Source organism: Arabidopsis lyrata, assembly GCF_000004255.2.
Source record: "Arabidopsis lyrata subsp. lyrata unplaced genomic scaffold ARALYscaffold_6, whole genome shotgun sequence".
Lineage (NCBI taxonomy): Eukaryota > Viridiplantae > Streptophyta > Magnoliopsida > Brassicales > Brassicaceae > Arabidopsis > Arabidopsis lyrata.
The window spans coordinates 8225408-8253111 of record NW_003302550.1 but is presented as its reverse complement, the minus strand read 5'-3'; the positions used below and the strand labels follow the sequence as shown (position 1 = coordinate 8253111).

Here is a 27704-nt window from a genome sequence, read left to right as displayed (position 1 = left end):
TCAGTAATTTCTCCACACCAAATCTAATTTACACCAATTATGGTCTAAAACTGGTTAAAACTATTTGGTATTATATCGATAACTAAAAATCTGGCATTAGAATTTGAATGATTCGGTTCAAGAAGAAAGGATAGAGAAAAGAATTTCCGGAAAAGTAAACCGAAGCAAATCAAGTTCAACTAAACCGAAAGCAAATCAAGTTCAATTAAACCGAAGCAAATGAAGTACTTAATGAAAAAAGAAGAAGGAAAGGATCATTTGTCATTTGTGAGTCTTGTGTTCAGTGAGATGAACATCTTGAGGAAGGAGGCTGTAATCGATCTCAAGCTCCTCGAGAATCCGCTTGATTGCGATGATCAGTGCGGTTCTTCTTCTACTCTTCTCTATGTATACTTGGAAGTTTATGGTGTGCTGGACCAGTATATTCAATACCAGCTTGTTCATATTCTCAATCGCCCTCACCATCACCTGGGCTTCTGGATACCAATGTTGTGAGTTTGCCACCAAGTATCTGACCAAATTTAGAATCAATACAAAGTGAGTGATTTAATGTGGACAAGGTCTGTTGTATGGTAGTTAGGGGACTTAAATAACATGTGAAGAACTACTTATAGAAAAAATAAACTGCATTCATATTGATTACTAATATGCCTAATACTTACTCTCCGATTTTTCCCTTGAGACTGCCGATTTTCTCGGCCGGTGTTGAGAATGCAATGGCGAAGTCGACATAATCTCCCATATCTGGACTTCTGTAGAAGTTGCTTATCGGTTTTGATATTAAAACCGAGTTTGGATAGAACACTTTCTCGTTGTCAATCTTGAGGAACACGGTCGTTAGAAGATCTATTTCTTCAACCAACAACTTCAAAGCAAAAGAAACAATATTAACTCAATGGTTTAGATGTTTTAACTGAGTAGTAATAGTGAGCAAACAAACTTGCAAAGTTAGTTACCATAACACCGTCGACAACGCAACGGTCTCCGACGTCATAAGGATGCATTACGAAGACGAACATAAAGGATTCAAAGATATTCTTACAAGTGCTTCCGATCATGAAAGCAAGACCCACAAATTGTGATGAGAAGACCAACAAAAGCTTGGTCGATGCTATATCCAGAAGCACCAACCAAACAATGAATGTGATAACGGTCAAGATTCCAGTTACAAGTTTGTCCAGCTGCTTAACCGCTGTTTTTGTGTCGTTCAATGAATGCCCTATAGTTTTCCGACTTGTGTAAACATTAACCTATAAAAAAATGGCACAACAGACCTAGTTTAAACTTTTAACAACTTCTCTAAATAGGCATGTGTTATGTTTTTGCCTAGGGTTTCCTTTATTGGTACCATTGATTAGTCATCTAGAACAACTTTGGACAAAAAAATTAAGGGTGTTTGAAGAATGTTACCACCCATTCTGTAAAAGTCTTGCGTGTGATTTTTCCGGTGTCGGCATCTTCTATTAATGGGAGTACTAGGTCTACCTCTTCCCTAATCATGAACCTCAATAGGTCATCTTCTTCTATGTAACTGAAAATCAAAAAGCAATTGAAGTTTGTAATGATTCATATGAAAAGTGAAAACAAAGTAGAAGAAAACAGAGTATTTGTGTGATGACTCACTTATGGTTCGGCTTAGCAACATTGTTAAAGACTTCATAAGCAGCAGCCACAGCCTCCATCTCATTTGTTATCTCTTTATCTTTTTGCTCTTTCTTATTGTTGACCTCATCTAAAGTGCTGGATATGGTAGATATACCTGAAGTTCCCACCGCTTCGATCAAAACACGCATTGTCCCAGCAGAGACCTTCTCTTGTTTCATCCTGTGAACCTTACCCATATCGATCACTTTCTTGTCTTTCACTTTTCCATCCTTGGTGCTTGTGAAACTTAGGTGGCCTGTGCTTGGCACACGCCCAACGTTCTCTGCCTCTTCTATAAGCGGAGGTCCCGAGAGAGTTTGGAGAACGTATTGGTTGAAAATAGACTCTTGAATTCTCTCAAAGAAGTTTCTGACGTTGAACTTTGATGCAAGAACTTTCAAGGCAAACGTCTTTACCAAGAAAAGGATTGACCCTACGAGAAGGGAGACAATAGTCCAAGTAATGAAGTCGAGAAATTTCTTGGTCTTACGAGAGTGTTTAACGTTATCATCGAACAGACATATCCAAGCAATCAGAACCAGAGTAAACCAAATGAAGACTTGAACATTCTTCTTCAAACCATGCACAAAGTACAGAACTTTTTTCCGAAGAAGATAGTTCTTTTCTATGAGGAACACTGCAAAATGCATGAACCAATTTGTCACCAACATGCCGCTGAGTGTAACCATCACAAGCACCGACCATTTCCAAACTTCCAAACCCCAAATGGTATGCTTGTTCACCTTATCAATGGTTAAACTCACAACCAAAGTGGCCAAAATGGCCATAAACACTACCAACTCAATCAGAGCCAGAGGTTTCATTCCGCTACGCTTCACTCGGTGTAGCTTAACCTTTTTGTAGATTTCCTCATTTTCATCCCTTTCCTCCTCAGCAACTTTACTCAGTGCTGCTGACGCAACGCTTCTATTCGATTTGTTATTAGGAGAAGCCCTGTCAAAAGAACCCCTTGCAAATGAAGGAGCACCAAACTGTTCCCTAAGGGACCTTCCACCATTTTCCTCTATAATATTATCGTATCGAAAAGACCGTTGTTCCCCAAACCTTGACTTGGACTTGGAGTAAACTGACCTCGAAAGAGATTTCCTCCGAACTAGACCTTCATTGCTAGGACTTGGGATCTTAGGTGGCTTATGAACGCTACCAGAGAACTTATAGATTTCAGGAGGAGGAATGCTTAACGGCGGCACTGGTTTTGATTTCTCAGCCCCTGCATCTGACCCTGGTGAAGCCAATGGATTGAAAGAAGGAGATGATGCTGTTGGATCTTCTTTATCTGAAACATTAATAACAACTTCTTCTCCGTTACTGACTCTCCTCTCTGCCATCCTGAAGTCACCTCCAACCAATAAGTTGCGATGCAGTTTGACTCCAATGGCTCCCAAAAGAGCCTAGAAGTTGGACCAAATCATAAGAACACGAAGAGTAGAAATGTTTCAGTGATTAGATTAATCACAAACTCTTTACACAATTAGATTACAATGAGATTTGATTTAACATATGCTTGACACCGACTATGGACAAAGTTTACGTTTACACTTTTTAAAGTTGACCAAACCAAAGTTAGGAGCGCCTCTAAGCTATCTAAAAGCTAACCTTAAAACCTAAAGCAAATCCTACAAGGCTAGAAAAGAGATCTGCAAGAATGACCAGTTGTTCTAAGTAAATGAGTACTCTTTGGAAAACCCACGAATTATCCGAAGATAGTAAGAAAGATCAACACTTTCCCAAAATAAATATATACTTTCAAAGAAAAAGTAAACCAACAGTGCCTCAGTAGAAAATTATTCAAACGTATAGTTAGATATAAGCTTACTAAAAAATTTAAAAGTGACAAAACAGAGCAGGTTTTGAACTCGGTATCTTTGGGTGGACTAAAGAAGAACAAATTAACTTTTAGAAACTTAAAAGGAACAAACAAAGAAAACAGAGAAAGGGGAAAGAGAGAGAGAGAGTCGTACAGGACACTGAAAGCAAGCCCAAGTAAGGATTGATCTTTGATTCAAACTTTAGTTCTGCTTTGCAAAGAGCGAAAACTCCAGAATAATACGGACAAGAAACAAATAGGCATCAATTAAATAAATAAAAAACAATCACGTGGATCTCAGAGGGGATTCCCAATTTTTATGTTTTCAATGTCAAGTGATAACGTTATAGATTTATACTAATACAGTCTTATTAAATTTTATTTTTTTGTCAATAGTCCTATTTTAATCTATTGACACATCTTTTCCTTATGTCACACAAGTCGGTTTATATTTTAGTTTAGTTTAAATCAATGATTTTTCTAAAGAATACTGAAAATTTAACGTCATTTAGTTAAAATGATGTGATGCATCATTGCATGTGACCTGATCTACTACGTGAAAAAGAATATGAAATGAGAAGTCGCATAGCTTGGTCAAGAATAAAATGAGAAGGTTTATAATGCAAAATCATATACTAGTAAAATAATGTAATATAATACCACTTAGGAGTTGAAAAGAAAAGACAAAGGTGACAGCAAGAATATATTCAGTCCTTGGTTTTACCGTTATTTTCACAACTGGGATATATTAAAAGAGAAATCGATAGCGACGAATTTCGTATTTCGATGAAAAATCAACATTTTATATTGTTTCGAGTATAAACTATCTTCGTACCATGATTTTAATGTGCACGGTAGGATATTTAAAATAACTTGTATCGAACCAATCCAAATTCAATTATTCAAAATTGAACCTACTCTTTTAACGAGTGAGTTACTACTAGAGGACGACACAAATAAATTAGTACTCCCTCCGTATTTTAATAAGTGTCGTTTTAGGATTTTTTTTTTTTTAAAATTAGATGTCGTTTTCAAATTTCTATGCAAAATTTATTACTTTTTAATGTTTTATGACGTCATAAAACATTAAAAAGTAATAAATTTTGCATAGAAATTTGAAAACGATATCCAATTCAAAAAAATAAAAATTCTAAAACGACACTTATTAAAATACGGAGGGAGTACTAGCTAATGTCAAAGCGTGGATTTTTGAATTTACTTTAATGTTATCTTGTACAGTTGTACTACAACATTTTATGCATTTATTTTTAGTCGTTAAGCTTAGCAAATAGAAATGTAAATTTATAATGAATAGATTTTTCTTATAAAGATGTCAAATGTTGAATACATCTTTTCCGAAAATGTTCTTTATAATGGGTATAGTAAGTATGATTATATCATCCTGCTGAAGCTACACAAGTATATAAATTTGTCCATTAAATGTTTCGGATTTTTTATCTCTGAGCTCCAAATTGGATCCATTCTAAGGCCCATAAATAAGCCCAAATATAAAAGTCAGCTTAGCCCGTAAACAATTTATTTCTTAATCGGGTTTAGGGTTTCTCAGAGATACTCTTTCTAGGTTTTTAAAGCAGCTTCTTCTCTCTCTGATCTCTCTCCCTCCCTCACACCCTAGACAGCAGCAACAATGGCCGTTACCTTTTCAGATCTACACACAGAGGAGGGTGTCAAATCCGTGGAGGAGCACCTCGCCGGAAAAACCTACATCTCCGGGTAAAGTTTGTCTCTTTTCCTTTTTTTTTCTGCTAAACGATTCGTAACCTTAGATTGTTTCTATTCCCGTTATGATGTATGAGAGATTTTGATTTTGCAGAGATCAATTGTCTGTGGATGATGTTAAGGTTTACGCTGCTGTTCCAGAGAAACCCAGTGATGCTTTCCCTAATGCTAGCAAGTGGTACGAGTGTGTGGCTTCCCATCTTGCTAAAAGGTTCGTCCTTTTTGGAATTTGGTAATAATCGATTCAGATTTGGTATATGTATCAATCTTTCAACAATTGATAAGTTTTGATTTGTTGCAGTTTCCCTGGAAAGGCCGTTGGAGTGCAAATCGGTGGCTCTGCTACTGCCCCTCCAGCTGTAGAGGCTGAGGTACCTTTACTTGAATGCTTTATTCTTGACTGTCATAATCGTAGACCTTAGAACAATGATTTTATAGGTGATAGTTGTAATTATAAATTATAATACTTCGATTTGGAATGTTGTTTGTGTGTGTGTTTTAAGCTATTTTGCATAAATTGTCATCAACAGGCAGCTGCAGCTGGTGATGATGATGATGATGATGATGACATCGATCTGTTTGGTGATGAGACCGAGGAGGAAAAGAAAGCTGCTGAGGAGAGGGAGGCTGCTAAGAAGGACACCAAGAAGCCTAAAGAGAGTAAGTCTCTAGAGCATGCTCTTGGTTTATAGGGAAAACTTGTGAATGAGCAACTGCATCTTGAATTTTGATATGGGTTTTTAACTCTCTTTTGTATTTCAAACTCTTTGTTAGGTGGAAAGTCCTCTGTACTTATGGATGTTAAGCCATGGGATGATGAGACCGACATGAAGAAACTGGAAGAGGCTGTTCGTGCTGTTGAATTACCCGGTCTTTTATGGGGAGCTTGTACGTGTTTGACTTTCAATCTTAATGAGAGTAAGCTTTAGACTTTTGTCTGGGACTGTTTTCTAATTGAAACTTTTTTTTTTTCTGGTAATTTCTTGCAGCAAAACTTGTACCAGTTGGTTACGGGATCAAGAAACTCACGATTATGCTCACCATTGTTGATGACCTTGTGTCCCCGGACAACCTCATTGAAGACTTTCTCACCTCAGAGCCTAACAACGAGTACATCCAGAGTTGTGACATTGTCGCATTCAACAAGATTTAGAGACTTCAATCCTCTCCTTACAAAAACATATTTGATTTTCAAGTTTTGTTTTCGTTTGTGTTGTTTACCGAGATGTTTCTTTTCTAGTTGCAAGACCTCTTTCATGTTACAATAACACTAAATTATCAATGCTTACTATTCCGTTGAATTATTGTTAAGAACTACTTAGGTACTTTGAAAAATTTTCTACTACTTCAGAAAGAATCACGTATCCAGCAGCTCCCATCACAAGAGAAAGGGTGAGTTTTCCTCCTGGAACAATTTGCGGCAATCTTGTCACTCTTGACGTTGAGACTATGTACCTATCTGACCAAGACATTGCTGCTGGGAGGATTCCGAACAATACCAGAACTACAAAAGAGAATATAGTTAGGTTTCATGTTTGTTTAGATTTGACAACTTTTTGATTCAGGTTGCTCAAGAAGAGACTTGTACCTCCATATGTCCCGGCAAAATCTAAGGCTTTGAAGAAAATCTCTGGGTCCAGTAGGGACAGGACAAGCGGTGGAACCAGAGTAAGCAAGTAGAGAAGAGGCTTGTTCTGCCCACTCGGAAGCTTCAATACTAGAAAGTTTCCATGAAAGCAAAGATTATATAGTGTCTCCATGGCAGTAGATTTAAAAGAAAAGTTTGGTTGTTTGATGATACTTACAGTCAGAGAAGAAATCAGAGAGGCCTAAGACAAACCCTATATAAGATGTTGCGATTGCAAAAAGAGAGAATGCTTCCACAAAAGGCTGTATTATCAAAAGAAGACTGATCAGCGGTGATTGGTGAAGAGTTTATCAAATAAGCAAGAACAACTACACTTACACCGACAGTGACACTGCTTGATCTCAATTGTTGCAGAGGATCGACCATCTTCTCAGCAGCCACCCCAGTATCTGCTGGAAACGACCCAAGAATTACACCGTTCCACACAAGAAACAAGCTGAGTGGTATGGCTGTGCCAAGAACAATCGCGGTTCTGAAGATAAAGATATTTAGAAGGTTGAGTTAGTCCATAGACACTCAGTGAGTTTCACCATTACCATTGCAGGGTATGATGTCACCTTACTTTCGGCAAGTCTCCTTCAAGATCTGTGCAGAGAACCGGCACCACATTCTGTAAGAAGAGCAACCAATTGAGAAAGTTTCTTCATCTCACAGTCAAGAATCCAAGGTTGAAAGAATGAGATTGACTGTGACTACCTGATAAACAAATGACAGAGCAATGATGGGTATACTCATGGGAACGGCCTCAAAGTTAGCCTTGAGAAGAGCTTCCCAGTGCAAGTCTCCACTTGCAACTGCCTAACAAAATGGTCATCTATGTTTTGGTTTTCTCTTTCATGAATTCATAGGAAAGTCTCTAAGGAAAAAATGTTACCACGAGTGCTGCAAACGATGCTATTACTCCAAACACCAGAACTCCATTGGCTACACCGATGAATCGCTGGCTGCAACGACATGGAGGATGCTATGAGTAACTTTGAGTCGAGCACTATTCCACTCTGGTTCTCTTTGGGTTTATACAGTTTCTTCTTTAAATTGTGGCATCACTGATTAGCTTAAAATGGATAGCTAACCTCCCAAAGAAGCAAAGACCTCCGAAGATTAGTGAGAACAGAGTTGCACTCTCCCATCTACAAGACATTCTGGGGAATAAGTACAGAAGCATAATACTCAACAAAAGGATCAATTGGGGTTTCGTACATTGGAATGCCGAGGAAGTTTGTAAGGATGCCTGAAGACCGAGCAATGTAGGCCACAAGAAGGGTGTAATGTATGAGAAGATAAGACCAACTACACAACAGAAAGGCTTGTTTCAAGTTTAAGTGAAAGAAACAGGGATGGAAACTAAGGAAAGCAAGTTCTGAAATGAGAATGAGAGGATGATTACCTAACAACTTGAACTCCAACAGACCCAAGAGTCCGCTTCGCCATTGAAACCTGCCAAAATATCAAGTCAAAGCTGAGTTTTTAAGGCATAACTAAGCTAAGTTTGCATAGAAGTATTGGTTTGAGGGGATATACAAGAGATACGCCTCCAGAGCCTAGTTCACTCATGGTGTTGACATTTACTTCAGCAACCAGCAAACCTGTCACAACCTGAAGCCAGCATATATTACTAATGAACAATCCGTTACTTGCTCTAAACATAAACAGAGAAAAGAAGAATCATCCATCATCACCATGAAAGCCCAACAGAGAATGCAGGCGACTGCAGAGGCAAGAAAACCTGATTCTTGTGTCACAGCTGGAATCGCAAGTATCCCTGCACCTACCTAATCAAGAAAAGGATAAAGATTTAGCAGAAACAAAACTTGATTCCTTGCGTAGTTTCAACAAGAATCTGGAGAGAGTTATGAGAAAGTAGACAGACTTACGGTAGTGCCAGCAACCAATAAAATTGCGCTGGACAAACTTCCTGAAAATTTTCAAAACTTAAAACCAAAAATTCTATCCAAATTTAGGTATTCGCATGCAAAATGATATCAGTCATTGTACCGGACTCTCGCTTCAATGTTGATTGATTAAGGTTAGAGAAGAGCCTCTCAAAAACGACAACCTTTTCTTCTTCATCATCTTCTTCTTCCGTTGTTACTTGTGTTTCTCTGCGTTCATCAGACACTCTCTGAGGCAAACACTTGAAGAATCTTGGGGTCTGAGTTCTTAAGAATGGGTTTGATTTGAAACCAAAACAAGATGAGGAAATATGAGATCTTGGTACATGAAAAGGGAGAGGTCCACTGAGAATTATGGGTTTCGTTGGAACTGAAAAAGTGGGTAATCGAAGAAGACAAGTGTAACTTAGAGACACAGACATCTCTGTGTTTGTCTGAGATTAGACACTATGATCAGTCTTCTGGTTTTCTGCGAGTCCAGTTCAAAAGATTGTGTTAGAGAAAGCTTTAGCTTCCGAGATTATAACATGTGTGGTTGTCTTATTTTTGAAGTTTTATTTCCCAATTATATTTAAAATCTATGCATTTATGATTTATGCTTCAAGTTTGCTTTTTAAAAAGATTAATTTTGCACCAATGATAAAAAGTTGGATGCTGAAGTAAAGAATAGCAATGCAAACTATTTTTTTTCTTTCATTTAACTATTATAAGTAACCCATCATATTTATTAAATTAAAAATTTCAATTTTTTTATTTTGAGTTTGTGGTTATGTTTTGTTAAGATTATCATGTGATAAATTAATTAACATGTTTCATAAAACTTGTTAAATGAAAAACAAAATAAAGAATTAATTTTCAATTCTCCATTATCGAAGTAAAAAAAAAGAATGGGAAAAAAGTCCAATTGCGTCTGATTTGGGTCCGACAAGGACGGGTCAGAAAACAGAGACCAATTTCAACTAGAAAAAATAGATCCAAAGGAATTTTTTTTTTTTTCCTTTTCTTGTCGTGTTTGGTGGAATCAACATACGTATATATTTGTTAATTTTGATTTTATCTTTGTTATATTTATTCCAGAGAGAACGGAAGCAAGCAACACAAAATTCAAAATTAGGGTTTATCTTCTTCCCTTTGACTTTGGAAGCTGCTTTTTCTTCTGTACAACAAAAGCATGAAGAAGAAGCTCCAGACACGTTTTCCAGCGGTATGAAACAATTACTTTTCACTGATTTATAGTTTTGTTTGTTTCTTTTTCCTATGGAGATAACCATGAACTCTGTTTTGTGAGTTGTGAGAGTAGTTAGGTTCACTTCTGCTATGATTACAGGTTTTCTTCTTCAGGGTTCCATGGTCCTTGTCTTCATTAGTTTTTTAAATTTATCTACAGTATGTGAATGTGTCTTGGACTTGGAGGGCTATTTTGTTCAGGGCTAGATATAAAGAAACTGCAGAGATATCTTGTTTAGGACTGAAGATGAGACTTCTATAGATGAAGTTTCTTATATTTAATTTAAGGAGTGTGTTTTTGTAATTTCTGTAGAGGGTGAGATGTCCTCGTGATGATATGTTCGAATTTTGTGTTTCAGACAAGGATTAAGAAGATTATGCAAACTGATGAGGAAGTTGGCAAAATAGCAATGGCGGTCCCTCTTCTTGTTTGTAAGTGATGATTTTTTTTTATTTTCTTACTCTAAACGTTGTTCATATATTAGCTTGTGTCACCACATGTAGTTGATCTGTTCTGGTTTTGAATTTAACTTTTCAGCTAAAGCTTTGGAGCTATTTTTACAAGACTTGTGTAATCACACGTATGATGTAACTCTTAGCCGAGGAGCAAAAACTGTCAACTCCTTTCATTTGTAAGTGTGAACCCCAACTTTGGATTTTGCTTTATATATATAGTAAACCAATTGTTTTCTTGCTTGTTCAATACTTTTTTTTATTCTTTTTCCAGGAAGCAGTGTGTGCACACCTTTAATATCTTTGATTTTCTAAGAGAGACTGTTGGTAAAGTTCCTGATTTGGGTGGTTCAGATACTGAAGACCAATCAGCTACCAAAAGAAGGTTAGGCCCAAGGTCATTCTCCTTTCAAAAACTTTGGTATTGGTTTCGTGTCTAACAACTTGTTTGTCCGACTTTTCAGGAAAGTAGTTGATGAAAGAAGTTGCAACGATGAAGATATGACGAAGACCACTCAAATGGTAACTAGCCAGACTTATTTTGCTGATGACCATTTTGTATTTCACTTAATGCTTATTTTTGTAAGCCCTTTTTTCGCCTTGTTACAGCATGAGGTCAAACATACTAGCGGTGGCAGAGGAAGGCGAGGTAGAGGCTGCGGACGAGGTGGTGGAAGAACAGGAAGTGGGCTGTCTCTAAAATTTGAAGAAGATGGTTCTCCCGAAAGCAGCAGGACCCCGTCTCCCGAAATCGGGAGCCTTTCTCATGACGATAAATCTTGGAAGAAAGTCGCATCACTCAACAATCATAGTAACTCAGTGGTAAAAGTAAGGAACTTTGATCTTAATGTTGAATTAGATGAGAATGGAGACTCAGCTGCTTGGCTGGACAGAGCGCTAGAGGGAAGTCCAGATTGGCCGTTGTTGGAGATTAACGAAATGAAAATAGATCCTGATCAACAACAGGCTAGTAGTGCTAATGATGAGGAAGATTATGATGAAGAAAGCATAGACCAAGAGTGAAGTGTTTCTGGTTAGGTGAAATGACTTAAAGGCTAAGATAGGAGAACAACAACTTAGGAACTACTGACACACTTATATATTATTATAGAAGCAGTGTGTATGTAAGAGATTGCTCACATTCTCTTTAATGTAATTTCGTATTTTTCATTCATCTCTTCCAATTTGATAGGAAGCTTTATTACAAACCATAAAATCACATACATAATGTTTAATTTTAATTAAAATATTTCTAAGTGAAATAGTAACACAAGATTAAAGAAACGACCCGTCGGATCCAAAAGTAAGAGAGAAGCGGGTTTAATTGATACCGTCTTCGTCTAAAATCAAAACCCCAGAAACCTCTCTTCTTCGTCTCCTCATCAATTCAGTTGCGATAATGGATTTTCAGGTCGTGATTCTCGCCGGTGGATTCTCCAGTAATCTTGTTCCCTTAGTCTCCAAGGTCCGTCGCTCTTTCTCTCATCAGCAAAACAGTTTTTCGCAGTGAGTTTAGGCGAATAGCTAATTTCGTTTTTGTGTTGTTCAGGAAGTTCCTAAGGCGTTGCTTCCGGTAGCGAATCGTCCGGTGTTATCTTACGTTTTGGATCTGCTCGAGAGCAATAATCTCAAGGATCTGATCGTCGTACGCCTTATATCTTTTCTGATGCGAGAGTTTTTAGGTTGAATGTTTTCAATGGAGCTCAGAGTTTGCGTTCGCTTTTGTTTCACAGGTTGTTGAAGGAGAAGATGCCGCATTGAAAGTTGGTGGATGGATATCTTCTGCTTGTGTTGATCGTTTACATGTTGAGGTATTACTCTATCTATGGCATCTCAATTTAGTCATGTAGAGTTCCAGTGAAAACTCTATGCATGATTGAAAGAATCTAGTGTAATATTCGTTATAGGTGTTGTTGGTCCTAGAATTATTAAGTACAGTAGGAATCATTTGAATATGCTTGTCCTCAAGTTATGGATCTTTTAACCAACTGAGAAGTTATTCAATGTTCTGCTGGATATCTTACTTTATAGGTTGCTGCTGTTGCTGAGAATGTTGGAACTGCTGGGGCACTCAGGGCAATTGCACACCACTTAACTGCCAAAGACATTTTGGTTAGCTACAATAAAGCCTTCTCGTAGCTTTTGCTTTGCGCAAATTTTGAGCTTCTAGCTAACTGGTAATTTGCTTTGACATAGATTGTAAGTGGAGACATTGTTTCTGATATTCCTCCTGGTGCTGTTGCCGCCACTCATAGAAGGCATGATGCAGCAGTCACTGTAATGCTTTGTGCTCAACCTGTCAGTGGGCCATCAGAATCCGGGGGTTCTGGTGGGAAAGATAAAACCAAAAAGCCTGCTTGCGATGATATCATAGGGCTTGATTCCTTGAAACAATTCTTGTTATACATAGCCAAAGGTCCTACTTTTAATTCTCCTTTTTGTTTCTTAGAGGTACCAAAATGCTTGAACTTGTTGTTGGTTTACCTCCTGAAATTTTGTTAGGGGCTGAGATTAAGAAAGATACGCGAGTAAAAAAGAGCATTCTCTGTGCGGCTGGCAAGGTAATGTTTTCTGATTGTAAGTTTTTGAATTGACCTACAATGCATTGTCTCATCTGACTGTAGATGATGCATGTATTAATATCTTCGTACAGTTTCTTATTGTCTTGTCATTTTTGATATAGATTGAAATTCGATCAGATCTGATGGATTCTCATATATATGCCTTCAAGAGGTTGGTCAGATCTACTTTCCTGCTAACAAATTAGTTTAATTTGTCGAAACTCAATATGTTCTTTTGTCTTGTGTCTTACAGATCAGTTCTGCAGGAAGTTTTGGATCAAAAACCTGCTTTTCGGAGCCTAAAAGAGGATGTACTACCATATCTTGTTCGTACACAGCTGGTTAGTTGGATATGTTCCTTGCAAATGAGACTAATGAAAATTATACCATTTGTTTTATTGCCATTTTGATCCTTTTTCTGTGCTTTTCCCCCTTGAGCATCAGAGATCAGAGATCTTCTCTGACCAAAATAATGTAGAAGAAAACGGAAATGGAAATGGAAAGAATAATATGCAGAACAACGAGGTGGTCTTGTCTCAAATTCTCTCCAACGCATCTTTGCCAAGCTTTCATCAAGTCTATGAATCAGGTCTTGATAGCCGAAAAACCAATAAATGCTGTGTTTATATAGCGGATGAAAGTAAATTTTTCGTCCGCTTGAATAGCATTCAAGCCTTTATGGACGTAAACAGAGATGTAAGTTGTTCCACACATAGATTCATTCTCTAGTATTTTCTTTCTCAGTTGACATATCGAGCTCTGTAATTGTTCAAACTTGTGCAGGTTATTGGTGATGCAAACCACCTATCTGGATACTCCTTTTCTGCTCATCACAACATTGTCCACCCATCAGCTGAGCTTGGATCGAAAACCACAGTACGTCCTCTACTTGTCTAGATATTGAGCACTTGTTCTGTGAGTCGTGATCGTCAATAACAATTATGGGTTGCAGGTTGGACCTCATTGTATGCTTGGAGAAGGCTCTCAAGTCGGTGATAAATGCAGTGTCAAAAGATCTGTAATTGGGAGACATTGCCGGATAGGCTCCAATGTGAAGGTAACAAAATTAGCTTTTTACTCACGCCAGCCAAAGAAAGGTGGTGTACATCTCGAAAATACGCTCAACTGCTTATATGTGGGTGCAGATTGTTAATTCAGTTGTGATGGACCATGCCACAATTGGAGACGGATGTTCAATACAGGGCTCAGTCATTTGCAGCAACGCACAACTTCAAGAGCGTGTTACTCTGAGAGACTGCCAAGTACGTCGCTCCCTTCTGTGTTCATAGTACCCAGTGTCGTATACATATCAGATGGTTTTATGGATTCCATAATCAAAACATCAATTTGTTTTATAGGTGGAAGCAGGGTATGTAGTTTGTGCCGGGAGTGAGCAGAAGGGAGAGACCTTTGCTAGAAAATGAAAAGGAAGGTTAAGCATATGAATGAGGAGGTCACATCTTGGAATTTTTTCAATGAAAAGCAGCATTTCTTAGTCGTTCGTTTGGTATGTGAGAAGAGTGTGAAGGATTGGAAAGTTCCCCACCCTAAGGGTTTTGTACTTTAGTTGATTAAAAGTTTGAGATTTTCCGTTAGTATGTTTTGCTGATAGAGTTTAATCTTTTGCTATTCATTACATATATGCGCTTACATAAACTCAATGACGTTTTGAAACTCTTTGTCAGCCACTGGCCCTTCCTCTCTCCGTTGGTTTTCCTGTCTTTTTTTGTTCTCCTCATTGTTACTCTTTTGTTCGAGATTAAACATTTTCCTGTAAGATATATTTTTTGTTTTTGGTACTTTTCCATAGAGATGATTACAGACAGAAGAAATACATGAATAAAAACTACACTTGCGTTCTGCCTCGAATCATATGCCTTCAGATCTGATAACATTCAGAATAAATGACTTCGAATGTATGAAACGTTTCTGTATAAATAGTCACGAGAATGGATAAACTTCATAGCTTGTTTTGAAGTAACAAAATGTACAAGTTGTGTGATTCTTCTTGCCTTCTTGGCGAACTTTCGTTGCTTCACCCTTCCTAACTTCCCCCACAGTGAAATTTTTATTTAGAGATTAAACCTGCAAAACCAAAACCAAATCATTCTATGTTAAGATGCGACAATCTATACATCACATAGAAACATTGCCAATCATTTGAGACTGTAAAATAAAGATTTTGCATTCCCGGTAGCTAGAGATTTCCAGGTTATCTACTTATAAGCCTTAAGACAATGATTATTTCCTCAGATGACAGACACAGATCCATATGAGAAACATGCCTTATCTAAAGATGAGTCTAGTAACAGAGGGATAACACAACGACTCTTACCTAACAAAGTTAGCTGCTTCTAAACCTCTCCATGACACCTTTGGTGTGCAATACAAAAATGAGAGTGTCCCCGGCTTCAGCCTCCAACCTACATCGCTCCCATCTCATCAAGCCTTGAGCTCTTATGCTGCAAAAAGTTAATTTAGGGACGACAAATATTAAATTTGCCGCGGTATCTACTACTCCAGCACCACTGTGCGAGCAAATAGAAATGTCTAAATTCAGCTTCAAAAGGAGATGCCTGCATTGCCATTAGTATATTACCTTACTCTTTTTGTGCCTCTGAACGTCATCAAGATCTTCAGTCCCATTGTACTTCCTTTTCTGAAAGTAAAGTGGTAGTGGTAGTGTACCATGTAAATTGTATAGAATTGAAGAATCCAATATATAAAAATATACAGCCTAGATCTGCCAAATTTTATGAACTGAAAGTCTGAAACCAACAACGGACACATTCAATTGCCAAAAATGTATCCCAGACTCAAAGAAATGGGAAACACTTTACCATTAAGCTATTCTTACGAAAGAAAGATAGCAACAAGAGCAGACAGTTCTAATACCTTATCATGGTGCCCACTTTTGTCCTTCTTTCTGTCTCGATCCTTGTCTTTATCCTTATCTTTGCTCCTATCTTTATGCTTGTGCTTGTGCTTCTTATGTTCCCTATCTTTCTCCTTATTCTTTTCTTTGTGTTTTCTATGCTTCCTGTCCTTATCTTTCGACTCACTTTTTGATTTTGAGGCCGTGGTAGGAGCTCCCTTCTCTGCCTGGAAGAAAAACAGAAGATCTCAAATTCTCAAACCTAGCTCAACTATCATCAAACAAGATACGGCTTGGAGGTAATTCAACTTATCATGGTTAGTAAAAGATCTAGATGTTACAGGAGACTAGCATCACAGAAAGTAAAAATCACACAGAGAGAGAGCACGATTCTTACTGGAGGCAATTCAACAGGAGCTGTATCATTAAGCTCAAAAGCCTCCTTAAGTTCATCTAAAACAAAAGGTTGAATACGAGCATTGGAATCTCGGCTACTAAGTGATGCATTGGGAATAAGCTGATCCAATTGCATTCCATCTCCTTTTCTAATCTCGGTGTCTCCAACCAAATTATGAAGATAATGAGCATCTGAAAGTGACTCTGGAAGTGATCTCTTGCAGAAGAATTCATGGTGTGGCAACAACTTGTATTGGGTTACAAGATCTAGTGCACCACCTAATTCTCTTGGACCTGCACTTAAAAAAAATCCAGAAGCTCATTGACTCTCAAATCCCAAAATCAAAAAAAAAAAAACAAAGCTTGAAACCAAATTTACCTCCAAACTTAACGCTCTCTGATTCCATATCTTTATTTTCGATCAAGGAAAAGCAAATTTCAAGAACCCGTTGGAATTTGAAAGCCAATGAGATCAATAAGCTCAAGAGCGAAAACAAAGCCGAAGCAAAAAGATCAATCACAAGGCAGATCTCATCGCAACCCCACCTCTAGCTAGCGCCTAATCAGGAAAACGGATTGCTCTTGCCTCTTGGGTCGTCGCGGGAATATCGAGGAACGTTCGAGAGAGAAAGCGACAAGGAAATAATTAGGGTTTGAGAAAGGATAGGTGATTCCTCAAACAATGGCGTTATAAAATCGCGATTTCTTCCTCTTCTGTGTTTTTTTTCCCGTGATGCTTCCGAAAAATTGTTATTTAAAGGGTTCCCGCGTGGGATTCACGCTCCTCTCGGTGCGTCTGATCAACTTTTACAGCTTTGTAAAGCAAACATCGATGAATATGTGGCCGTACATTTGTCTTTGTATTTGTATTTGTATTTGTATTTAATTTTAAGAAATTTTCACTTTTCTGATAATTTTTTATCACATTTTATTTATTAAAAATGCTTATGATTAAAAAATGCTCATAAATTTTCTTAATGCAGGTTCTTAATTAGTTCATTTTATTCTAAAAGAGTTAACTTGTCCACATATTTAGATTTAGGATGCATTCCACAATAATCAAGACGGAAGAATTGTGAATGATATATATACATACTTGCAAACTTGACATATAAATTAACATGGCTTACAAGTTTCACTATATATAATTTGCCAGAAATGTGATTAAGTCATGTATTATCTTGCTCTCATATCATGTAGGCACAAGTAAAAATGTATCCACAACCAGGAATATTTTAACAGATGATGCACATAGATTACAGAAAACGTTTTTTTTTTTTTTTTTGTGATAAAGAAGATTACAGAAACGTTACACTAATCTCGATCTTTACACACTGAGACAAATATTTGCTATATCGCTGAAGAGAGAAAGATTCCGACTTTGTAGAAGAACAAGGCCCTAGTTTGGCCTGATACAACAATTTATGTAGGTCAAGATCCTCTTCTTCTTCTGCATGGTAATTTAAATTAGTATTGTAAGAGAGACGAATACTCTATACAAGTTGTATAATCTTATAACATAATACAATATTTCACATATAGCATAATGCTTCATTTAGCAAGGTGATTTCGGCTAGAGATAGATTCGCTAGAAAAGAGTACTATACACTTCGTTCATGATTGCCTCTTTAAAGTTGGAGACATCCAAGCAAAACAAATTTATGGAACTCCGATATATATATATATAGTTAAAACAAAATGCAAAAATACGAATGAAAAGATGAATAAAACATGAAGATCTAGTGACTTGAATCCGCAATACCAGTGGAGAAGAGGTTGATATATTTACTATGAGAATGGAATTCTAGAAAAATATGTTCCTAAAATTTAAATAATTTTTTTTTGGCTCCAACCAAGTGAAGGCCGAATATATTAAATTTCTCGACCAAAATAGTGAAAATGTGGCTTTCGCTCTTTTGAGTTTTTATTATTTCCTATATGTTTACTTAACTATAAGAAAAGTGTAACTAGCAGATATAAATTTAGAATTGTATAACAGCAAAAGAAATTAAAAAAAAAAAATACGATCCTACAAAAAAGTGTAAACCATAATAAATTTAAATTAATAGGATCCTAAAGCTACAAAAAGAAAAAAGAAAAGTGTAACTAGCAGATATAAATTTACTATGGTTTAGACTTTTAATTAGTTGGCTTAATAATTTTTTTTATCTAACTATAAAAGTAACTAAATTCTTTAGGTGGAGATATAATGTTAAATTTTGGTTGCTAATTGAAACGTTATGGAAAAAAGATGCAAAAAAATCAAAAGACATCCTTCAAAACCATGGAAAGATTCTGCAACCCACTACACTAACATTAAATTTCAAGAATGTGGACCTAATTATTTAGATTGATAAATGAGACCTGATACTATGTTACTATGATGCTTCATGTACTTTAGGAAAGTGCCGGTCATGGCTCCAAATACAAATTTTCAATCTATTTGGGCTATAGATGTGCTCTTTCCTTAAGTACATAAAGAGAAAATATTATGAAAAAGCCCTCCCAAGGAGATGCAATTCAACTCATAATTAAGTTGAACAACAATCATGGTTCAGTTATGTCTCTTGTACGGACAAATGCAAGAACACAAAACAAAGCAATGACACAAAGAGAAATCATTTCGGAAATTGCTATACCACCTTGTGATGATCCATGCGCGTTGACTAAGGGGAAAAGGATCATCACAAGGTGCATATGAACCAAGGAATCCATGGAAGAGTAAGTAAAGAGAGAGAGAGAGAGAGGTAGATGTTAATTACCATGACAGGGTCATCATCTTGGGTTTCATGGCGATGGTGAAGTTGCTGGTGGTTCCGACGAACACTTGCCATGAGTTCTTGTTCGCTTCCCAAACTAGAATGTCTCACAACAGCTTTGTTCTGCTTCCTGTTAGCGCGAGCTTGGGAGAAGACAACCGAGTAGTTTGTAGCATCATTTGGTCCTTTTTGGTCCCACCCTCCGAACTGTGGAACTGGAGTCCATCCAGCATTCTGTACTCAAGAACAATACTCGTTAGATAAACATATAATTTGCTTAGGGAACCAAACATTTCAAAAAAAAAAAAACAATAAAATGAGATCGATGTTGAGATTGCATCGGTTAATTTTCCCCATTTTATAAAACGCGCATTAACCGATGAAAGCTCAACATGTCTCGATGACATCTTAAGACATCGTAAAGATCAATGATTTCACAATAGTTGGATAAAAGAAAAGAAAAAGAAAAAAATTAGAGAGCATGCCTCCCTTCTCTTATCCATAAATAGATCTTGCTTGGTTTAGAAGAAAGAGGTTCTTAAACATTGAAGAAGGTGTTCATGACTAGGAGGAGGACGATCTCTCTTGTAAAATTCCACTTTTTCCTTTATAGTAAAAATGGTTTGGTTTCACGATTTCATAGGAGCAGATTTAGGAGGTTTCTAAACTTGGGGGATCTCAAGCAATGGTGTTCCTTCATGTCCGGGGGATTTATTTAATACTAACTTTTGGCATCCTTCTGGAAAAGGCTGTTAGGTCATGAAGACGTCTAGGAGAGTAGAAAGTTGTTGAGGTTTAAATGTCAATCTTATTGTATTTCCATCATACTGTTACAAGAATTCTAATCGATAACGATGAAATTGGTCTGATGTATATTTGCTTTACACAATTGGATTAGCTTTCTGATGCTAAAATCTAAAATTCTACTTGAACAAAACAATTAAAATGTGAACTTGGTTTGCTAAGTTAATTTGTATATATGAAGTTTATTTATGGACTTCCTTGATTGGTATATGTTCATGAAGGCACATGAAGTGACTCAACAGACTGAATATTATATACATGCATGAGTCTTAATTATTACATAGTCAGAGTATCTCATATTAGTCTATATATAGAGTGAGCTTTTACTTTGAAACATCAGATAGTAACATCCTTAAGAGCAATCTCCATTCCTCAGGCGACGGTATAGATCCAAGTAACCCGGTGACTCTGGTCGGATGAACCTGCATAGACAAAATGGAACAGAATGTTTTGTCAAGGGGCATGAAGATTGCTCAGAAGGATGTTACTATCCGGGGCAAGAGCATTAAAATCCCGGAATATAATGGTAAGTAACTTGTTTCTTTTGATGTAGAAATTGTGGGAGAAAAGAGTTAGTACCCGTGCCGAAACAAGAAGTCAATAATGACAAGGGAACAACTATCCTTGAAAAAACTAGTCTTCCGAACCACATTAGCAACTTGGGCTACTGGAATCAACTTGAAGCTGTCAACTTCTCCATCTGCAATGTAATTTGGTCATTTGAACTACAATGCTATGAAAAAAGCATATTTCGCTGAGCAAGATTACTAGTGATGGCCTAAACCTTGATTTTTGGGAACAAAATCTTGAGGGAGCTCCAAATCATAACAAAACAGCACATCACGTGTGAAACAGTACCGATCGATATCCATGTATGAAACAGCACCAACCGCTATCGCCCTTCAATAAAACATTAAAATGCAAGAGGTTGGAAAACATCAATTAAGAGAGCCTAATAGGTACTACTTTGTTAAAGACTGAGGAGAATGCTCACATAGACTTTGGGTGATTCCTTCAAATAATGTGGCATTTGTTACTAAAGTCTAAAATATATATAAATACAAAAGGAATTTGCGATGAATCTAATCTTTTTTTTGAATAACTTTTTCGATTCTTTTTTTTTTTTTTCCTCCATTTATGCCTTCTTTATTTTGTCCATTCCATTTAACTACATAGCTAGCTGTCCTCTTCTTTTTTTTTTTTTTTTTTTTAAACTATCACCTTCATTAATAATTATCTCTTGTTGTTTTATATTGTAATGAAACTGTTAAGTTATTTGCAGAAATTCCCATTAAAAATAAAAGTATTAGTAAAAATTAGTAAAAAGAGAAAAGGAAGCCTTTTATTTTACAATTTTCTTTGAGGCCTTGGGCAAATGACTTCCCCACACCACATAAAGCATATGGCTCATCAGTGTCTTACCTATCAGCCAAGACTTTGGAAATCCCAGCTTCCTCTTTGCATTCCTTTACCAGATTCTCACAAACACTAATCCCATGAGGCTTTGTTTCCCACCGGATGATGGAACAAAAAAAAAGAAGCCTCAAATGAGAAATATATTATCACTAGTATAGACTTTCTATATATATCATGATGAATTACTTTCATTGTTACAAGAGAAATCTTACCAATCCTCCAGCAACCAGATGATCAAGCAATCCAGGATAAGTGGATTTCGCTAGACTTCTCTTACCTATCCATAGAAATTTTTGTCCATCTCTTTCTACATACCCATTCACATGAATTGCGTAACCCTAGATCATATGTAACAAGAGAGCCATCCAAGTGAATACTTGGATCAAAAGAGAGCAGAGTTCATAGCAAAAGAACATGGTACACATGTTTTGCTTTGCAAAGAATCTAAATTGGTTTTACCTTCAATCCGAAATAAGGAGCAGCAGCACGCTCTAGAGAAAAAAAGGCCGAAGCATTAAACGATGGCTTCACAGGATACAGCTGGTGAAAATGAAAAAGAAAAAGATCAACAAAATAAAGACAACCAAAATCATAAAACCTATAAAAACAAGCGCATCACTGGATATTAGGAGATCAAACCAAAACATAGACCCAAACCTCATTTCGTATTCCAGGGATGATTCCTCTGTTACCCAAGATTTTGATCACATTTGCAACTGCTCTGGTTCTTTCTTCAGGCTTTTTAAGCATCATGTTAAGTGTTACATGGCCACCATATTGTGAAAATGTAAAGATATCATGAAAGTCCCTCAAGTACTTTGTAAATCTGTGATCAACCCATTTATGAGCACTCAAAATTCAAGATTCTGCCAAAACTAGCTTTTATAGTTGAGCAAGAATAGTTACCCCTTGTGAATATAACCAACGATTTGTTCCTCTATAACAAATGGAATGAACTCAGCTAACTTTTCCTGAAAAATGTATGGCAAAACAAGTTTTTGAACTTCATAAAAACTATAAAAAGAAAAGAGGAATTTTTTTCTTTTTCTTTTAAACTTTCCTAGAAACTACAAGTACCAATCATTCAATTAAGTGAACTTACTAATCCACGATTGCAGCGGTCAACTTTCTCAAGAAATCCGGTGAGATCGGACGAGTTTTGAGGCACATACTCGGCTCGACAATTCTCGAAAACATCGTTCCAGGTGAAGGAGGGGCTTATGGGAACAGTTTCAACTGATAAAACGCGGGTAATATGTACCGGAGGAGACCTAGAACTCGAACTAGAACGCCACTGTAGAGTGGGTATAAGCGCTTGGGACGAGAATAAGGAAGTGACAGTGGGACAAAGAGAACAAAATCCAGATGCCATTTCTATGGAGGAGAAACAATGCTGTTCTAGCTTGGGATGCAAGGCTTTATAAATACTGATGACTAAGTTTTCGAAAAATACTCATGTGTGGACCTCGAACTCACAATAACCTCAAAAAATGACAAAATAGTATATTCTTATAATTGATGTCTTGTATCTGTTGAAGTTCTTAGTCTAGATTCATAGATTCATTGATTCCTGATATAAAAAAAAACTGGTACTCAGCGGAGGGGACCTCGAACTCGAACGTCATGTGAGGTTATTGTGAGTTCGAGGTCCACACATGAGATATTTTTCGAAAACTTACTCACCAGTATTTATAACGCCTTGCATCCCAAGCTAGAACAGCATTGTTTCTCCTCCATAGAAATGGCATCTGGATTTTGTTCTCTTTGTCCCACTGTCACTTCCTTATTATCGTCCCGATTCCTGATATAAAAAAAACTGGTACTCAGCGGAGGGGACCTCGAACTCGAACGTCATCAAGCAAAATCCAAATGCCATGTGTTCGGAGGAGACACAAAGCTGTTCTTGTCTTGGGGATGCAAGACGTTTTAGATAAGGGACGAGTAAGTTTTTTTGAACCTATCTCTTGTGTCACACTCAAAATACAGTAACCTCACGTAATACAGTATATAGAAATGGAAAAAAATACCTAACCTTTTTAAATTAGCCTATATAAAGCTTTTTCATCTATCAAGTCAAATACCCAACTTTGAAAAAATTGCCAAAAAAGTATTACTGTTACTTGCTGTTTAAGTGTGTTAAAAACAGACGTTTAAAGACCTGAGATCAAAGTCTTCATTTATAACCCTAAACATGATTTCACTTGTAATCTTCCACTAATGAGAGGAGTTCGTCGTCTCATTCTGTCCACTGTAATCAAAGTTGGGAGGACAAAAAAGGCCCATGTACGACAGCTTATTATCCGTAGAGAGAATGTTGCTACTTTGAATCAACCACATTTGCATAATCAAAGTATCAAACACTAATCGAGAAACTTGTATATTGATCGAGAAAGAAAAATGAGAATCGAGGAAGATGATGATGACACAATGCAATTTACTAGTTAAGGAATTACGGTCTGTAATCCCCTAATTTCGTCTAGGTTTAGTCCCAACAATTCAGCTCAGAATCGAAATCACACGGTTACAAGATGCTCATTACTCGAGCTTTATAGTTCTGTTTTGACAGGGGTTGTCACAAAGTTTAAACCGACTAACAACTTCTAACTTCTAAACCATCCGATTCCCTAAACTAGCCTTCAATTTCCATGTGAGCTCATTAGCTTCCGGAACCAGAAGTCACAACTAATAGAGAAGCATTTTCCTCGAATCTCATAGTCTATCATAGAACAGGAAACTCTAGTGAATTTGTCTTGCTCTCAGTATAAATAAATTTTATTCTTTGGACTTGCTTGATTGGTGTATGCTCATGAAGGCACCTGAAGTGACTCAGCAGACTCTAAAATAAAGTGCAGAATATTATATACACGGATGAACCTATTACATAGCCAAAGTATCTAATATTAATCCATAAAGTGAGCTTTTTACTTACAACCATCAGATAGTAGCATCCTTATGAGCAATCTTTATTCCTCAGGCGTCCGTATAGATGCAAGTAACCCGATGATTCTGGTCTGATGAACCTGCATAATAGACAAAATGGAAAATAATGTTTCCAGAAAACCTCGAAGCATGTTTGCTCGTGGGTCGGTTATTTCGGCATTAACATGTGTGGTGGTCTTTGGCTCATAAGCTGTGAATTTACTCTGCATAGTTGGGAACATGTACACCCATTTTCATTTAACATTCTTACACAAACCCCTGATCCATATCCCCCTATATTGATCAGACCCAAATAATCATCATTACCAAATCCAAAACAAGTAAGTTCTTCAGGGTGAGAGCATTAAAATCCGGGATATATAATCGTAAGTAACTTGATTCTTTCGAGAGAGATTGTGGGAGATAGGGGTAAGTACCCGTGCCGAAACAAGAAGTCAATAATGACAAGGGAACAGTTCGCCTTGAAAAAACTAGTCTTCTTCCGAATCACATTAGCAACTTGGGCTACTGGAATCAACTTGAAGCTCTCTACTTCTCCATCTGTAATGTAATTTGGACTCCAATGCTATGAAAGAGCATATCTCTCTGAGCAGAAATTCAGAATTACTCATGCCTTACTACTGATTGCCTAACCTTGATTTTTGGGAACAAAATCTTGAGGGAGTTCCAAATCATAACAAAAAAGCACATCACGTTTGAAACAGTACTGATCGATATCCATGTATGAAACAGCACCAACAGCTATTGCCCTTAAATCAAACATAAAATGCAAGAGGTTGAAAACATCAAGAGAGCTATACATACTGCTTTGTTAAAGACTGCAGAGAATGTCTTACCTATCAGCAATGGCTTTGGAAATCCCAGCTTCCTCTTCGCATTCCTTTACAAGATTCTCACCGCAGCTAATCCCGTGAGGCTATGGTTCCCAGCGAATGATGAAAGGAAACGTGCATTTCAATTTCCTCTAGTGAGAATTATAATCACTAGTATAGACTTACTGCATCATGATGAATTACTTTCATCATCAGCAGATAACCATGTCCAAGTATAGACTAAGAGAAATCTTACCAATCCTCCAGCAACCAGATGATCAAGCATTCCTGGATAAGTGGATTTTGAGAGACTTCTCTTACCTATCCATAGAAATTTTTGTGCATCTCTTTCTACATACCCATTCATGTGAACTCCGTAACCCTAGATCAGATAACAAGAGAGCCATTTAAATATATCGATCAAAACACATAGAGCAGAGTTCATAGCATCACTCGCATAAGGAACACAAAGCAAAATCAGGAAAAGAAAACAGTACACATGTATTGATGGCAAAGCTTATAAATTGGTGTTCATAGCTACAAGCTGAACCAATTCAGTGGAGTATGGCTTTACCTTTATTCCGAAATAAGGAGCAGCAGCACGCTCAAGAGAAAATATGACCGGGGCATTAAACGATGGTTTCACAGGATAAAGCTGGTGAAAAAGAGAAAAAAAAAATATCAACAAAAAGAAGACAACTAGAATCATAGAACCTTAAATCAAGCGTCAATGGATAGTTAGGAGATCAAATCAAACATCAAACACATACCTCATTACGTATTCCTGGAATGATTCCTTTGTCACCCAAGACTTTGATCACATCTGCAACTGCTCTGGTTCTATCTTCAGGCTTTTCAAGCATCAGATTAAGCGTTACAAAGCCATCAACGCGATCATGGTAAGAACCATTTTGTGAAAATGTAAAGATATCATGAAACTCCCTCAAGTACTCCGTAAATCTATTCAATGTGGACAAACAAACATCCAAATTCCAGAACTAGTTTGTGAATTTGTACAAGATCAAATTTTAGAATCATAGAAGCAGCAAAAGAAAAAAGCTTTATACAAGTTGAGCAAGAACAGTTACCCTTTATGAATATAACCAACGATTTGTTCCTCTATAACAAATGGAATGAACTCAGCTAACTTTTCCTGAAAAATGTATAGCAAAAAAGTTTTGAACTTTATAAATAGAAAAGACGAAAAGTTAACATTTTTATTGAATTTCAGCTTTTCTCAATCTCCTAGCTAGGAACCAAAACCCTAAAACTATTCGAGTCAGTAGGACTTACGGATCCGCGATTGCAGCGATCGACTTTCTCGAGAAATCCAGTGAGATCGGAGGAGTTGTGAGGCGTATACTCCTCCCGACCGGTCTCGATTACGTCGTCCCAAGTGAAGGAGGAGCTTATTGGAACAGTGGTTGCAGCTGAAAAAGCGCGGGAAATACGCAGCGGAGGAGGAGACATAGAACTCGAACGCCACCGTGCAAGCGCGTGGGACGAGAATAAGGAGGTGACAGTTGGAACCAGTGAACAAAACCCAGAAGATGCCATTTTGGATGGAGATCGAGTTTGGAATGCAAGAGTTATATACGGATATGAGCAAAGTCGGAATCGAGTATGCATGAAATTGAAAAGCTTGATTTCTAGGTTCACTGGTTTTGGTCGTAAGGAGGAGTTTGTTTCGATTATTTGACCAAAGTTAATGTGGTCTTCACTAGGCCTAGCCAAAAATACTGAATCCCAAAATCTGAAAATCCGACAAAAATTGAATCCATCTAAACGACAGGTTTCTGTTGTTTATTGATAGACCAAACTATTTTTTTGAGTCATGTACATATCTATCCCATGGTATCGGTTCAGATCCATGCACTATCCAATATCCGCACAGTTATAGGATTATCCGAATATCTAAAAAATTTGTATATTTTCGATTTTTTTTTTTTTGGTTAAAAATATAAATATTTCATTATAAAATAAAAACGATGTAGATTTACAATCGAATTGAAAGATTTAAAACCTATAAAAATGGTCCCATGACAAAAATAAAAAAATAAAACATAGAAGAATAATTAAAAAGCACATTTTCAATCGGTCTATTCGACATAAGCGCATATAGTAATGGAGTAGGCGAAGTGACGACGATTTTGTTGTTCTTCTCAGATCTATTGCTATAGACGAATATTTTGCATTCGATTTTATTCGAAATTCAACTCAAATCCTTGAAAACATATACATTGAACATTATGGTATTTGGTAGCTTATTCGGTATAATCAGATACAAAATCAATGAGTCGTTTGATTGGTAACAATTGCGATAAAACTTAAAAAAAAAAGTTTATTAGTAGTATAGCTATTGCTATTATTTTGTGTTGTTTGATATATGGAAGTTTATAACAAAAATATTTATAGTTAATAATTTGTATTTAAGAAATTGATAAATGTGGAACATATATGGTTGATTGATTTTTTTTTCTTTTATTTTATACTGCATATGGTTGACCGGTTCTAATTGTTACTGTTTTCTATTGAGTATTGATAACAATATAAAACAAATAGTATTACATAATCATTGATTCACTGTCACTACCAAAGCTACGAAAAATAAAATGTAGTTTGGAACGAGCTTAAAATTAGGTTCTAAACAATTGCTATGATTGATTTCAAATACTTCTAAATGTAATTGTCTATATGAATATTAAAAAG

General features: G+C 36.8%; 9 protein-coding genes across 13 annotated transcripts; 3 read left to right on the top strand and 6 right to left on the bottom strand.

The window, feature by feature from the left end:
* Positions 1–96: 96 nt before the first annotated feature.
* LOC9310019 (mechanosensitive ion channel protein 9) lies at positions 97–3076 on the bottom strand. Its single transcript, XM_021023267.1, has 5 exons — positions 1624–3076; positions 1411–1531; positions 957–1250; positions 663–865; positions 97–511 (listed from the first exon to the last, which is right to left on the bottom strand). Exons 1-5 carry the CDS (start codon positions 2991–2993, stop codon positions 262–264), a joined length of 2238 nt encoding a protein of 745 aa, XP_020878926.1. The 5' UTR covers positions 2994–3076; the 3' UTR covers positions 97–261.
* Positions 3077–5039: 1963 nt separating this feature from the next.
* On the top strand, positions 5040–6517 carry LOC9307960 (elongation factor 1-beta 2). The gene is made up of 6 exons (XM_021022368.1): positions 5040–5206; positions 5307–5423; positions 5514–5583; positions 5743–5872; positions 5987–6100; positions 6202–6517. Exons 1-6 carry the CDS (start codon positions 5121–5123, stop codon positions 6363–6365), a joined length of 681 nt encoding a protein of 226 aa, XP_020878027.1. The 5' UTR covers positions 5040–5120; the 3' UTR covers positions 6366–6517.
* On the bottom strand, positions 6351–9280 carry LOC9310018 (tyrosine-specific transport protein). The gene is made up of 14 exons (XM_002871844.2): positions 8856–9280; positions 8735–8775; positions 8540–8632; positions 8382–8456; positions 8248–8297; positions 8061–8150; positions 7934–7990; positions 7735–7804; positions 7557–7658; positions 7418–7470; positions 7179–7332; positions 7018–7102; positions 6801–6929; positions 6351–6716 (listed from the first exon to the last, which is right to left on the bottom strand). The coding sequence occupies exons 1-14, from the start codon at positions 9172–9174 to the stop codon at positions 6520–6522; spliced, it is 1515 nt and encodes a 504-aa protein (XP_002871890.1). The 5' UTR covers positions 9175–9280; the 3' UTR covers positions 6351–6519.
* Positions 9281–9682: 402 nt separating this feature from the next.
* Positions 9683–11618, top strand: LOC9310017 (dr1-associated corepressor). Its single transcript, XM_002873904.2, has 6 exons — positions 9683–9956; positions 10339–10411; positions 10518–10611; positions 10707–10817; positions 10897–10954; positions 11042–11618. Exons 1-6 carry the CDS (start codon positions 9924–9926, stop codon positions 11453–11455), a joined length of 783 nt encoding a protein of 260 aa, XP_002873950.2. The 5' UTR covers positions 9683–9923; the 3' UTR covers positions 11456–11618.
* Positions 11619–11672: 54 nt separating this feature from the next.
* Positions 11673–14681, top strand: LOC9307959 (translation initiation factor eIF-2B subunit gamma). Its single transcript, XM_021022538.1, has 13 exons — positions 11673–11897; positions 11982–12077; positions 12166–12243; positions 12464–12544; positions 12629–12848; positions 12935–12993; positions 13116–13165; positions 13247–13334; positions 13438–13689; positions 13777–13869; positions 13946–14050; positions 14139–14255; positions 14352–14681. The coding sequence occupies exons 1-13, from the start codon at positions 11832–11834 to the stop codon at positions 14415–14417; spliced, it is 1371 nt and encodes a 456-aa protein (XP_020878197.1). The 5' UTR covers positions 11673–11831; the 3' UTR covers positions 14418–14681.
* Positions 14682–14809: 128 nt separating this feature from the next.
* On the bottom strand, positions 14810–16992 carry LOC9307958 (probable mediator of RNA polymerase II transcription subunit 19b). Its single transcript, XM_021022539.1, has 6 exons — positions 16644–16992; positions 16266–16558; positions 15889–16095; positions 15593–15652; positions 15329–15455; positions 14810–15078 (listed from the first exon to the last, which is right to left on the bottom strand). The coding sequence occupies exons 1-5, from the start codon at positions 16669–16671 to the stop codon at positions 15417–15419; spliced, it is 627 nt and encodes a 208-aa protein (XP_020878198.1). The 5' UTR covers positions 16672–16992; the 3' UTR covers positions 14810–15078; positions 15329–15416.
* Positions 16993–17423: 431 nt separating this feature from the next.
* On the bottom strand, positions 17424–19925 carry LOC9307957. The gene is made up of 3 exons (XM_002871842.2): positions 19509–19925; positions 19027–19257; positions 17424–17714 (listed from the first exon to the last, which is right to left on the bottom strand). Exons 1-3 carry the CDS (start codon positions 19524–19526, stop codon positions 17664–17666), a joined length of 300 nt encoding a protein of 99 aa, XP_002871888.1. The 5' UTR covers positions 19527–19925; the 3' UTR covers positions 17424–17663.
* A 133-nt stretch (positions 19926–20058) lies between these two features.
* Positions 20059–22630, bottom strand: LOC9307956 (nudix hydrolase 24, chloroplastic). Of its 2 annotated transcripts, none has more exons than XM_021023744.1 (9): positions 22346–22630; positions 22150–22214; positions 21901–22069; positions 21703–21783; positions 21456–21581; positions 21250–21341; positions 20612–20727; positions 20407–20527; positions 20059–20249 (listed from the first exon to the last, which is right to left on the bottom strand). In XM_021023744.1, exons 1-9 carry the CDS (start codon positions 22613–22615, stop codon positions 20180–20182), a joined length of 1110 nt encoding a protein of 369 aa, XP_020879403.1. In that variant the 5' UTR covers positions 22616–22630; the 3' UTR covers positions 20059–20179. The 2 variants fall into 2 exon arrangements, with proteins under 2 accessions (XP_020879403.1, XP_002871887.1); XM_002871841.2 differs by having other exon boundaries at positions 21250–21329.
* Positions 22631–23660: 1030 nt separating this feature from the next.
* LOC9310016 (nudix hydrolase 20, chloroplastic) lies at positions 23661–26840 on the bottom strand. 4 transcript variants are annotated; one of them, XM_021023742.1, is made up of 10 exons: positions 26289–26832; positions 26084–26148; positions 25766–25955; positions 25570–25650; positions 25252–25377; positions 25020–25099; positions 24817–24932; positions 24600–24723; positions 24173–24263; positions 23661–24079 (listed from the first exon to the last, which is right to left on the bottom strand). In XM_021023742.1, exons 1-9 carry the CDS (start codon positions 26622–26624, stop codon positions 24194–24196), a joined length of 1188 nt encoding a protein of 395 aa, XP_020879401.1. In that variant the 5' UTR covers positions 26625–26832; the 3' UTR covers positions 23661–24079; positions 24173–24193. The 4 variants fall into 4 exon arrangements, with proteins under 4 accessions (XP_020879401.1, XP_002871886.2, XP_020879402.1 ...); XM_002871840.2 differs by having other exon boundaries at positions 23725–24263; positions 26289–26829; XM_021023743.1 differs by lacking the exons at positions 23661–24079; positions 24173–24263 and adding an exon at positions 24361–24456 and having other exon boundaries at positions 26289–26840.
* Between the last annotated feature and the right edge of the window lie 864 nt (positions 26841–27704).

Coding starts and splice junctions, on each gene's coding strand:
- LOC9307960 (XM_021022368.1), top strand. CDS start 5,121: ATGGCCGTTACCTTTTCAGATCTACACACAGAGGAGGGTGTCAAATCC. Junction 5,424..5,513: donor GCTTCCCATCTTGCTAAAAG/GTTCGTCCTTTT, acceptor GATTTGTTGCAG/TTTCCCTGGAAAGGCCGTTG. Junction 6,101..6,201: donor CGGTCTTTTATGGGGAGCTT/GTACGTGTTTGA, acceptor AATTTCTTGCAG/CAAAACTTGTACCAGTTGGT.
- LOC9307958 (XM_021022539.1), bottom strand. CDS start 16,671: ATGGAATCAGAGAGCGTTAAGTTTGGAG. Junction 16,096..16,265: donor CTCCTGTTGAATTGCCTCCA/GTAAGAATCGTG, acceptor TTTTTCTTCCAG/GCAGAGAAGGGAGCTCCTAC. Junction 15,653..15,888: donor AAAGTGGGCACCATGATAAG/GTATTAGAACTG, acceptor CTTTACTTTCAG/AAAAGGAAGTACAATGGGAC.
- LOC9310017 (XM_002873904.2), top strand. CDS start 9,924: ATGAAGAAGAAGCTCCAGACACGTTTTCCAGCG. Junction 9,957..10,338: donor TCCAGACACGTTTTCCAGCG/GTATGAAACAAT, acceptor TTTGTGTTTCAG/ACAAGGATTAAGAAGATTAT. Junction 10,818..10,896: donor CAATCAGCTACCAAAAGAAG/GTTAGGCCCAAG, acceptor CCGACTTTTCAG/GAAAGTAGTTGATGAAAGAA.
- LOC9310018 (XM_002871844.2), bottom strand. CDS start 9,174: ATGTCTGTGTCTCTAAGTTACACTTGTCTTCTTCGATTACCCACTTTT. Junction 7,991..8,060: donor AACTTCCTCGGCATTCCAAT/GTACGAAACCCC, acceptor AATGTCTTGTAG/ATGGGAGAGTGCAACTCTGT. Junction 7,659..7,734: donor CATCGTTTGCAGCACTCGTG/GTAACATTTTTT, acceptor CCATTTTGTTAG/GCAGTTGCAAGTGGAGACTT.
- LOC9310016 (XM_021023741.1), bottom strand. CDS start 26,624: ATGCATACTCGATTCCGACTTTGCTCATATCCGTATATAACTCTTGCA. Junction 25,378..25,569: donor CTCCTTATTTCGGAATAAAG/GTAAAGCCATAC, acceptor TATCTGATCTAG/GGTTACGGAGTTCACATGAA. Junction 24,724..24,816: donor TTTTGTTCCCAAAAATCAAG/GTTAGGCAATCA, acceptor ATTACATTACAG/ATGGAGAAGTAGAGAGCTTC.
- LOC9307957 (XM_002871842.2), bottom strand. Junction 17,715..19,026: donor AAGATGATGACCCTGTCATG/GTAATTAACATC, acceptor ATTACCATGCAG/AAGAAGAAGAGGATCTTGAC.
- LOC9307959 (XM_021022538.1), top strand. CDS start 11,832: ATGGATTTTCAGGTCGTGATTCTCGCCGGTGGATTCTCCAGTAATCTT. Junction 13,166..13,246: donor CATATATATGCCTTCAAGAG/GTTGGTCAGATC, acceptor TGTGTCTTACAG/ATCAGTTCTGCAGGAAGTTT. Junction 13,870..13,945: donor AGCTTGGATCGAAAACCACA/GTACGTCCTCTA, acceptor TATGGGTTGCAG/GTTGGACCTCATTGTATGCT.
- LOC9307956 (XM_021023744.1), bottom strand. CDS start 22,615: ATGGCATCTGGATTTTGTTCTCTTTGTCCCACTGTCACTTCCTTATTC. Junction 21,342..21,455: donor ATCTGGTTGCTGGAGGATTG/GTAAGATTTCTC, acceptor TCCATCATCCGG/TGGGAAACAAAGCCTCATGG. Junction 20,528..20,611: donor TTTTGTTCCCAAAAATCAAG/GTTTAGGCCATC, acceptor ATTACATTGCAG/ATGGAGAAGTTGACAGCTTC.
- LOC9310019 (XM_021023267.1), bottom strand. CDS start 2,993: ATGGCAGAGAGGAGAGTCAGTAACGGAGAAGAAGTTGTTATTAATGTT. Junction 1,532..1,623: donor GTTGCTAAGCCGAACCATAA/GTGAGTCATCAC, acceptor TTTGATTTTCAG/TTACATAGAAGAAGATGACC. Junction 1,251..1,410: donor AGACTTTTACAGAATGGGTG/GTAACATTCTTC, acceptor ATTTTTTTATAG/GTTAATGTTTACACAAGTCG.